Here is a 12269-nt window from a genome sequence, read left to right as displayed (position 1 = left end):
CTTGTTAATTATATATATTTTTAAATTAAAAATTGTAACAATAAATGCCCTCAAGATTTTAAAAACTGAATTTAAAAATAAAATAAAACCCGAAAGTAAAAAGCGAATGACTATACTTTTTCTATGAAAGATAAAACTTAAATTTAGAAAAAAAAAATTTGAAGCGACGGCAAATGACTTATTTCTTTTTAATTATATATTTTTAAAATTACAAATTGTAACAATAAATGCCCTAAAGATTTTAACCCATTGAATTTAAAAATAAAATAAAACCCGAAAGTAAAAATCGAATGACTAAACTTTTTCCAGGAAAGGTAAAAATTAATTTTGTTGAAAAATGAAATTTGAAGCGACGGCAAATGACTTGTTTTTTAAAATCATATATTAGTTAATTGCAAATTTTCATGATAAATGCCCTCAAGATTTTAACAAATTGAATTTAAAAATAAAATAAACCCCGAAAGTAAAAAGCGAATGACTAAACTTTTTATATGAAAGATAAAACTTAAATTTTTGAAAAACGAAATTTGAAGCGACGGTAAACGATTTATTTCTTTTTAATTATATGTATATTTTGTTTATTACAAATTGTAACAATAAACGTCCTTAAGATTTTAACAAATTGAAATTTGAAATTAGGGGTTAAGAAGTAGGTAGTTAGAAGAAGTGAGGGGAAATGAGGGGAGGGGAATTAAAGGCAATGAAGAGAAATGAATAGAGGTAAAGTAGAGGTAAGAAGGGGTTAGTAGTGAAGAAAAATTATTGAAGGGGAAGCTGAAGTATTTTCAAGGTTATGGGGGGAGGAACAGTAGGGAAAAAGAGACTACATAAGGGGAGAAGTAGAAACGTGAGAGGAATGGGTCTAGGGGAAAGTGAGCTGAAGTGAGGAGAAACAGGGGGATCATGGAAAAAGGAATTTGGTAAAGTGAGAGCAATGATGAAAGAGAAAGTAGAGGAAATTAGGGACGGGGTGTAGAACAAGGAGGAGTGTCAGCTATAGAAGAGAGGAGAGGGGGAAGTATAGAAGAAAGAATTTGGGTAGCGGGCGAATTGGGAAGTAGTAGAGGGAAAGTATGGTAAATATAAAAGATATCAACTATTAATCGCTATTTTTGTGTACTTCCATATGAGATTATGAGTCGTCTGAATTAAATCAATCCTCTGTGTTTGTCTACTTTTTACATTAATTCCTTCAATATTTTTGTATTATATATTTCAGTGCTGATATATATGAAAAACATTATATGACTTCACTGATATTCCTATATCAAATAAGTTAAAATCATTTTTTAATATATTTCTGCAGCTGGAGAAGATGGACTCATCAAAATTTGGTCCCGTAGTGGAATGTTAAGGTCAACAGTAGTAAGAGGAACTTTACCAATCGTAACATCAGCTTGGAGTCCGAACTCTTCAGCGATTCTTTATTCGCAGGGACCCCATCTCATACTACAATCACTCAGTTCAAACTCTAAGCCCCAAAAGGTTAAATAACGTATTAATACAAAAAAAAAAATTAGTCAAAGTAGGCGCCACAAGCCTGCTGAAAAAAGTTCCGTAATGTATTAAGACATTAATTAAGTCGATGAAACCTCATCCTCTCATACTTTCCCTCTCTTACTCCCTCTAAATTCCCTATCATCCCTCCCATTACTTCACTCTTCGCCCACTTGCCAACTGCTTTCCCCTCCTCGATTCCACAGCTAATACTCTCATTCCCTTGCTATCCCCTTTCTCCTTTCCTACCCCCCCTTCCCTTACTTCCCCTTTCCTCATTTACCATATTCTCCCACCTTAAAGCTTATCACTTTAAAAAATTTCCGTCACCTCACTTCTCCTACTTTCCCTCCCCTCACTGCCCTATCTTTTCCTCCCACATTCTCTCCACTTCCCCTTAACTCATTTTCTCTAATTTCCCCTGCTTCCCCTTCCCTCGTTTCCCCTCACTCTTCCTATTTTCTCCTAATTTCCACTTACTTTCGCCACTTTCCCTCCCCTCACTTCCTCTAATTTTCCATCCCTAATTTTGACTATTCCCCCACCATTTATTTCTAAAAACTAAAAATCGTTGAAAAAAATATATTTAGAGTTTCTGTAAGCCCCATGCAATTTAACACGTATTTCCCATAAGAAAAAAGACGTTTGTGTAAATTTCATTCAGATAAAAAACTAAGTTTTCTCTTTACAAGTAGCTATAGAATTCAAATGAATCGTTATTTTCATTTTTCAATTATAGTAAGGTAATTCTTATAATAAAATTGTAAAATACAATTGTTTAAACAATTTATCATTTTTTTAATGATATTATCTTTGAATAATGCTAGAAAGTTGCGGGGTGTTCAGAAATAATAAACTTTTTGTCCATTTTACAATTATAGTGAGGCAATAACTAATTTTAGTTAAAAAGAATAATTGTTTTAAAAATTTATTATAATTTTTAATAATATTATCTTGAAATAATATTAAGAAGTTGCAATATTTTCATAAATATGCATTTTATTGTCCACTTTTCGCTTAGATATAGGGAATAATGGATGTATTTCAACCAAAATAATTTGTTAAACAAATTATCATTATTGCTCTATTTTAATGCTATATATTTGCAGTTTGTTCTAAACTTTTCCAGTTTTTTCAACTTTTCACTTAGGGAGGTAATAATTAATGTAAGTTAACGAATATAATTGTTTAAACAATGTATTATTGTTTGTAACTATCTTCTCTTAGATAAATGCTAAAAATTTGCGGCTTTTTTTGAAATTTTTAACTTTGCTTTGGCATTTTAGTTATGGACAAATAAAAAATAAACAATATAGCGTATCCTTTTTTGAACAATTTCTTTCTTTTTTGTGAATATATTTTTCTGAAATCAAACAGATATGTTAGATATTCTTCAAGTTTTCTATATGGATCATATTAAATGTAAATTTTCCTTGAAGTCGTTACTGAAAATCTTTTTCTTCAAATTATTAACAATATTAATATTTATCATTTTTTTCCCAACTAAAAATCATTTGTATTTTTTGAACCGCAAAAAATCATGATTAGCGCCAAAAACTCGCAAGAGCCAATTTTTCATTTGTGAGGTTTTTTTTTTACTGTATAAAATAGACTAATGGGTGTTTGAATTTAAAAATAATTATTAATTTATATTCTATAGATAATCGTGAAGAGAAGCGTTAGGTATTATTATACCATTTGATTGTAAATGAAACTATTTAGTTAATTTTTTTTTCAATTCAACTATTCGGTCTAAATTTCAGCGATTTTTATAAAAAGTGGTATTTTTTTCGAAAATTCATCTTTTCGATAAAAAAATCGTTTTTCGGATTCAATAATTTTCAATAGTCAATTGACAAAACTAAATGATTATTTTAGTGGCTGGCTCACGATGGTTTGATACTCACGATGGCATGGAATCAGTGTAATTCTCTTATAGTAAGCGGTGGAGAAGATTGCCGATACAAAGTAGGTGTATGATTAAAATTTTTCTGTCAGGTGCTATAATATTTTTAGATTTTTTCTAATGCTTTAAAGTTTCATTTTTATGAAATTTCTATTGATCTAAAAGGTTTGGAACTCTGCGGGCATCCAACTTTATACCAGCAATGCCAATGAACATCCAATAACGGCCGTAAGCTGGTGCAATTCTGGAAATTATTTTGCAATTGGTTCTTTCAATACTATCAAGCTCTGCGACAAGACTGGGGTAATCATTTTTTGCATTGTTTTTTTTTTTTCTATTATAAATTCAGATTGAACCTTCTTTCTCCTGTTGTCCTATTTTTTCCTATTATTAAAAATTCCTCTTTTTTCCTTGTTTTCAAGAAGCTTCCCATTTTGGTTAGAGATTTGGTTAAAGATCTAAATATTGTGTTAAAAATTCGTCTTTTTTGTATGAAAACTATTTTGTTTTAACTGAAAATTTAACAATTCCATTTTTGGTTGAAAATCGATCGTTTTAGAATGAAAATTCTACTGATAAATTTTTCAGTGAGAATTAATCCTTTTTGCTTGAAAATTCAACTTCCAGCTTGAAGATTGAACAATTTGGTTGATATTTTTTTTCTGTCTTGAAGAACAAATTTTTCTCGTTGAAAATTTATCTATTTTGGTAAACATTTTATCTTTCTTGATTTAAAGTTCAAGTGTTTAGTTGAAAATTAATTTGTATTGTTTGAAGATTGAACCATTTTGTTATAAATTAATTTTTTTGTTCTTTCGACTCTCTCATTTAAAATTGAAATATTCTTTTGGTTGAAATATCAACTATGATATTTTTAATGGAAAATTAATTTTTTTCATCAAAATTGAACTATTTGGTAGAAAGTTGAACTTCTTTGTTAAAAATTCTTTTTTCCAATTCCTTATTTGAGTTAAACATTAAAGTATTTTGTTAAAAATGTAATTATATGGCTAGAAATTTAACTATTTTGTTAAATAGTCATCTTTTTCGTCAATGTTTTTACTGTATTGTTGAACATTCGTGTTTATGGATAGAAAATTCGTGTTTTTAGATTGAAAATGTAACTATTGGATTATTAATGCAACTGTCTGGTTGATACTTAATTTTTTTAACTACTTGGTTGAAAAATCATGTTTGCAAGTTAGAAATTTAACAATTTTGTTAAAAAGTCATGGTATTTCGAACATTAAAATCTGTTTAATTTTTGTGTTTTTTTGACAAGAAATTCATCTCTATAGAATAAAAACGCATCAATTTTGACGCAAAAGTTCTTAGTTGGAAATTCATCTTTATTGTTTGAAAATAATTGTTTTTGTTTAAAATTCAACATTTTTCTAAAACATTGATCTTTTCCACATAAAGATTCAACTGTTTGTAGTTGAATTTTATTTGTTTTTTCCTGAAAATTAAACCATTTGGTTGAAAATTTATCTTCCTAGGTTAAAACTTCAACTATTTCGGTAGAAAATCTATTTTAATTGAAAACACAACTATTCTGTTTGCAATGCAACATATTTCTACGTAAAACTTCAGAAATTTCAAGAATTTCATGTGGAATTTACGTGAAAAATCACCCTTTTTCTCTTGTTTAAAGATTATTTTAGGCTATGAAGTCTTTACATTAATTTCCTGTATTTTTGTATAAGATTTATATTTGTAAGTTGAATTTTAATCAAGTTTTTATTTTTTTAGTGGTCCCATTCATTGGAAAAATTGAATATAGGCAGTGTGTTCAGCATTGCTTGGTCTGGTGATGGTACTCAGGTAGCCATGGCTTGCGGAAATGGAAATGTTCTCACAGCTCATATAATCGACAGGTACTAAAATTGAATCATAGGTTCAAGGAAAATTGTTTTAATAGGGATTGCTATTTAATATTTAAACAGTTGATATTTCAACGAAAAAGAAGCAAACGAATTTTCAACAAAGTAACTACATTTTCATCTAAATAGTTGAATTTTCAACCTACGAAGATGAATTTTCATCCAAAAAGATGAATTTTTAATCAAATACTTAAGTTTTTAACATAATAATAAAAATTTCAATAAAACAGTAGAATTTTGAACAAAATACTTGATTTTTCGACCTACAACGATGAATTTCCAATAAAACTGTCGACTTTTCAAACAAAAAAGATTTAACTTCAACCAAAAAGATGAATTTTTACCAAAAAGTCAAATTTTCCACATAATACATGAAATTTCAAACAATTAGTTGAATTTTCAAATAAAAAAGATTAATGTTCAACAAAAAAAAGGATGAAAAGATGAATCTACAACTAAAGAAATAAATTTTTAATAATTTAGTTCCTCTTTTACCCAAGTAGTTCAATTTTCCACTACAATAAATTATTTTCAACAAAGCGGAAGATCAATTTTCAAAAATATAGTTAAACTTTTAATTAAAGAGATGAATTTTCAAATAAAATGATGAATCTTTAATTGTAATAGTTAAATTTTAATTTTGCAACATTATTTTTAAAAAAATCAACGAAAGAGGAGCATCTTTAACAACAAATTATTTTTTAACAAAGTGCATTAATCTTCAAACAAGTAGATTAGTTTTCAACATAAAAATATAATTTTCATCAAATAATGCAATAGTAGATATTTAACTCATCAGCTGCGGACTTTTTTCCGGAATATCAACTCCTTTTCAATGTGTCAACTATATCACTTTACGTAACTTTAACTAATTAGCTAATTTACTATTTAACTATTTACTTAAATAACTAATAATTTAAGTAGGGGAGCGGCGGGTAAGGTGGCACGCCCTCATTTAAAAAAATTGATTGATTTATAACGAGAGGTATTTAGTGTACTGTATTTTTTATGTGTACAGTATGAAAAGTTATTTTTTGGTGTTATGTGTGTATTTTTAAAGTGACCAAAAAGTAGTGAAAAAGTACAGTAGCATTTTTCCGGATTGAAAAAACATAATATATAACGTTCAAGTTGCATACAAGTTATAAGTAATTATTTTAATCCATTATTTACCCAAAATTAATTTCATTGAACTCAGTAAACAACTTTTACTTCCCTTTCCGAAATTGCACTAAGAGCGCGCCACATTAGCCAACCAGGAAGGATAACTTGGCACAGACACTTTTTGTTAAACTTGAAATAATCATACGCGTAGGGTAAATAAGATATTGATTTACGTGCTCTATATTATTTTACTACAGTTTTCAACATATTTAACTTTTAACGGAGCTTTTTATTACATGTGCGTCACATTACCCGCCACTCCCCTACATAATTAAAACTTAACTGATTTAACTAATTCAAAAGAGATAAAACGATAAAGATTTTAATTTTAAATGAACAACCAAAAAAGACGAATTTCTCTACGAATAGTTGAATTTTCAATGAAAGAAGATTAATTATCAACACTACACTTGCAGTTTTATCAAAAAAGATAAAATTTCAACAAAAATTTAATTTTTAACAAAGCAATTGAATTTTCGACAAAATAATAAAATTTATAACTAAAAATATAATAGTCAGGAGGAAGACCAAAAAAAAAAAGAATCCGAAAAATAAATGCAAGGCAAATAAATTGTTAACAAAAATATTATATCAGGGTGACCACACAACATTATTTTCAAAATTTCCTTATTTTTCCCTGGTCAATTTAAGATTTTCCCTGACCATTAATATTCAAATACTAAAATCTTAATCATCTAAAATTTTTAATACAGAATTTTTTATAAGCGAAATAAAACAATTTCAAATTTAAGTTTAATAATTTATTCTTTTTTGCAAATTTTTTTTTTGAAATCCTTGATTTTCAGATTTTATTTTATCTACGGCCACTCTGGTAAAAAATACTGTATTATAGTTTTTTTTAAATCAAATTTTGTCGACAGAAAATTAAAATTTATTAAAATACATATACATAAATATTTATCTTTTTTAAGGTTGTACCATAAACCTATGTACCTAAAGACAATTAGTTTGATTATTTTAAATCACAAATATATATATTTTTTTTAATTTAAATATTTAATTTTTTTAATTTCTCGAATTTTAATTGATTAATTTAAAATTGTTTTGAGAACAGGAATGATATTACTTTTTTAAATGTTTTGTATTTTTTCCTTAAACTATTTTGAATGCATACTTATAATTTATAATAACTCATACTTTAAATTGGTACCTCCATGCTAATCTCTCCAATCTGGGGTTAGCAGTCTAAACTCTCCAGTCTCGTTTCATATTGGAATCTCACGCCGCTCCGCGTACGTGGCGCAACGGGCCACAGCACAAAACGAGATTGGAGAGTTTAGACTGCTAAGTGCTAAAGTCAGATTGGAGATGCCAAAATTAACATTTTAAAATATAATTATTTAAGAAATGGTTCTTAACTTCGGTGTCTAGTAAGTAATTCATAACCCAGTATTAAAAATGTAAACGTCAAAATTAAATTTAATTGATTTTAGCGCTACCGAGGATTAATTTCGGAATAAAAACTAACTAGGGTTCATTTACAAATACTTGATACGTTTAGGGGAGGAGGAGTCTGCCGAAGTATCAGTTTCCATGTTAAGACCAATGGAAAAGTACCACGTAGGGGGGGGGGGGGGCAGAAATTCCTGAAAAATGTATCACGTATTTTGCGAATGTTTTGCGATAAACATTAAACATTCCAGTGAGACAAAATATCTGTTCGTACAACATTTTTTGAGCCCATCTTTCAATTAATATAAATTTTATAATAGATATTCTTCAAATTCTGTTAATTCAGTATCTCAATGCTATACTCTCCAATCTGGGGTTAGCAGTCGAACCTCACCATTCTCGTTTTGTGCTAGCCCGCAACGTCACGTACGCGTAGCGGGCTTAGATTCCAACACAAAACGAGATTTGACAGTTTAGTTTGTTTTACCAGGATTTGGGAGATTATACTGCTAACCCCATATTGGATAGTTTAAACTACTAACCCCAGATTGAAGAGTTTAGACCTCACCCCCCACACGCACACCTAGATTCGAAGGCTTAAACTGCTAACCCCATATTACAGAGCTTAGACAGCTGAACCCCAAATTGAATAGTTTAGACTGTTAACCCCATATTGGAGAGTTTAGACGGCTAAGTCCCAGATTCAAGAGTTTAGACTGCTAACCCCATATTGGACAGTTTAGGCGGCTAAGTCCCAGAATCAAGAATTTAGACTGCTAACCCCAGATTAAAGAGTATAGCATAGTGGTACCAAATTCTTTTTAACATAAATTCCATTATAGGAGACTCGAGTGGAACAATTACGAAGCAAAATTAATTCGTCGAAAAGCCATAGAAGTGAAAGAAATCGGTACAGAGTGTCACGAAATTTTGGAAATAGCTGATCGAGTCGTGTTACTGGAATTTGCATTCGATCACTTGGTCGTTATTACTCCAAGTCAATGTCACGTTTATTCCACCTCAAACTGGAATACTCCAGCGATATTTGATTTAAGAAATGGCTCTGTTTCTGCAGTTCTTCTAGCAGAAAAGTACAGGAATTATTTATTATTTTAATTACTAATAATCCCCTGGAAGCAAAAATCATAATTTTGAATTATTTTATTTTTACAGGCATTTTCTATTAGTCGAATGGAACATGTTGTCGCTATACAGTTATCAAGGTAGAACTCTTGGAACTCCAAAGTGGAAAGGAATGACTCAAGAAATGTTGCATCCACTTTGCATTTCCTTGTGTCCTGATACTTTGGTCATCAGGAATCAAAGTAATGAAAAATGTAGGTGATTAAATTATATATGCGTTATTTTATAGGGTTTCTAGAGGTAAGGGAATTCGAAAAAGTCAGGGAAAATCAAGGAAATTATTATTGCTGTTACTTGTTTTTCTCTAGATGGTCTTTAAACAATATTTTTAAAATATTTATTTATTGTTTATTGTTTATAAGTTGTGAAAAAATTCTTATTTGGATCCGCTGCGATTGAAAACCAGGTCTTCAGATTGCCGCACATTGGAAGAAAAATGATTTTTTTTGGTCCAAAACAACATTATCAACTAATCATGAATGTAGTTGAAATTATCATGAAGTTCCCAATTAAAAAAAATCGCATTTAAAAAATGTAATTTTTATCGACAAATGTCCGAATAATGCAATTGTTAAAAGAAATGATTAAATTTATCAAATAATTAAGAATTTAGCTAAAATTATCATAAAACTTTTAATTAAAACGTCTGACATAGGAAAAAATGCCTGTAGAAAAATACTTGAATAATGAATTTGTTTATTAATTTTTTTAAATAATATTAACAAGAATAATCTTAGGAGAAATTCTCTCCATGATAATATTGTTTTCATCCAATTTTCTTGCAATATAACTTTAAAAAACGTAAAATTATTTAAAATTATGGACAAAACACTGTCAGCAAATAATTTGTTTATAAAATTGGTGTTTTTTTATTAAGCATGATAGAAAATGTTTAAATAATGTCACTCTATGAAACATAGGGGATTGCAAAAATGTCCCTATAATCGACGAGCACCAGGAATGTCAAATATAGAAACAATGGTTATGTTTTTTGTCATATTTGTTTATTTATAAAAAATTGAAAAACTAAATAAAAATCAGGCTCGACAAATACTGGAAAATTTATTAACTTTTTTCAAATTTTTTACATCCAAATCGATTAATATTTATGGGCTGTAAGTTATTTTAAACGAAAAAACTAATTTATTCCGCACTGTGTAGCAATCTGAAACCCTAGATTCGAATATCAGTGGAGGCAGAGAACAATTTTTTCACAAATTAAAAACAAAAAATCAATAATCAATTTTTTACTTGATCATTTATATCTTTAAGTATTTAATTTTTTGTTAAAAATTCATGTATTTGATCAAAAATATTTTTTGGTAGAAAATTGATTTTGTTGATTAAAAATTAAAATTCTTGTTTGAAAAATGATTCATGGTTAAAGAAAACAAAATCAAGCGCGGGACGCCGTACGTGAATTGCGTACAACGCACAACATTACTTCAAGGCCTGAAGCATCACAGATCGGTCGAAAACGACGAAATTGATGTTGATGATCGAAATATATGTTATAGTCACCCATAAGGACTTTTAAAAATACAAAATTTGAACTTTTAAAACTAAAAAGTAGAAATAAAATTAATGTTTTAAAAAGTTTCAACATGTTTTTTTAAGTTGTTTCTTCGTGATACACCTCTAGTTTTTTAGAGAAAAAATGCGTATTGTCTACTTCAACATATATTTTACACAAATTTTGCATAGGGGTACTTCATAGCTTAAAAAACAATATCTGGCGCGGGGCGCTATACACGTATTGTTTAAAGCGCATAACAGTACCTCTAAGCCTAAAACATCACAAATCGATCGAAAACGACTGATACGATTTTGATGTTCGAAATATATGTTATATTCACCCACAAGACTAGTTAGAAAAAAAGTTTGAAATTTTTTAAACAAGAAGTAGGGTTAAAAAAATGTTTTAAAAATTTCCAAGATTTTTTTGAGTTCATGTCCTAGAGATACACCTCTAATTTTTTTAGGAAAAAAATATTTCTATTGTCTATTTCAACATATATTTCATCCTTATTTTTCGTAGGACTCAAAAAACAAAGTGTGGCGCGGGGTGCCGTGCATACCCAATACACGTACGTAATACAAGTCGCAATATACGCACGAAACCCCGCGCCAGACTTTGTTTTTTAAGCCATGAAGTACCCCTATAAAAAAATTGGGTAAAATATATGTTGAAGTAGATAATATCAGTATTTTTTTTCTAAAAAACTAGAGACGTATCACTGAAACACAACCTCAAAAAAATGTTGAAACTTTTTAAAACATTTCTTTTACCCCTACTTTGTATTTTAAAATTTTTAAATTTCTTGTTTCTCACTAGTCTTTTGGGTGACTATTACATATATTTAGACCATTAAAACCAATTTCGTCGTTTTCGACCGATCTGTGATGTTCCAGGCCTTGGGGTAATGTAGTGTGCTACACGAAATTCACGCACAACGCGACACCCTGCGCCAATCTGTTTTTAAGCCATGAAGTACACCTATTAGTCCGGGAGCTGGGTATGTTCCCGTATGCATTCAAGAGGCAAAAGGTAAAAACTAGTTAATCTTATGTATTTTGACCCGCTGAATCCAATGGTACCGGTTAATTTTACGAGAAGTGGATAGGTTTTGTTTAAAACGCAATTGTTTAAACAAATAGGAAAAAATGGTTTTTCTTTATGAGACAAATTTTTTTTAGTAAATATGGACAATTCTAAGCATAAAAGTTCTCTTGCAACTTTTTTGTTAAATGCATATTTACAAAGTTATAAATTTGCAAAGTTCAAAATTTGACGTTTTTTGCAAGCTTTGAGTATCGATTATTCTTGACGTATTGAATATTTTTCGAAAATTGAAGAAGCAACTTGTTCTTTGAAAGCTCCTCTACCTATTCATTGTACACGACATTGGATTAACCAGTCGGAAGCCTAGTTATCGCAATTTACAAGTAGCGCCTTTTGTGCGCGCGACAGTGCGTTTGGCGCTTATGGCCGGCGCGCGGCGAGGTACTCGCGGCCTTACTGAAGAAATTTCAGTTCTCACCAAATGATTATTTAAACTATCGATTATAATATTATGCAATTAAAGCCGAACCAGAAAAATATCTTCTCAGTTTTGGATGAGGTAAGGCAATAATAAAAAAGCATAGCTATTCCATTAATTTAATACAATTACGTATTCAATAACAATTGCAGGTTCGTCTATTGATTGTCTAAACAATTATGAAGGGTTGGCCGAAGAGTACTTAGTAAAAGTATACCAAAA

General features: G+C 29.4%; 1 protein-coding gene across 1 annotated transcript in view; it reads left to right on the top strand.

Moving 5' to 3' along the window:
- The window catches only part of LOC117179946 (intraflagellar transport protein 80 homolog), a 30292-nt gene that overhangs the window by 8792 nt on the left and 9231 nt on the right, over window positions 1–12269 (top strand). Inside the window, exons 4-9 of the mRNA XM_033372182.1 lie at window positions 1307–1485; window positions 3376–3465; window positions 3569–3706; window positions 5156–5280; window positions 8706–8954; window positions 9037–9200. Coding sequence (XP_033228073.1) covers window positions 1307–1485; window positions 3376–3465; window positions 3569–3706; window positions 5156–5280; window positions 8706–8954; window positions 9037–9200 — 945 coding nt within the window. The remainder of the gene's footprint in view (window positions 1–1306; window positions 1486–3375; window positions 3466–3568; window positions 3707–5155; window positions 5281–8705; window positions 8955–9036; window positions 9201–12269) is intronic.

This window comes from Belonocnema kinseyi, chromosome 9 (assembly GCF_010883055.1).
Source record: "Belonocnema kinseyi isolate 2016_QV_RU_SX_M_011 chromosome 9, B_treatae_v1, whole genome shotgun sequence".
In the NCBI taxonomy this organism is placed as follows: Eukaryota; Metazoa; Arthropoda; class Insecta; order Hymenoptera; family Cynipidae; genus Belonocnema; species Belonocnema kinseyi.
Note: the sequence above shows the minus strand (reverse complement) of the source record. Positions and strands in the feature narration are given on the sequence as shown.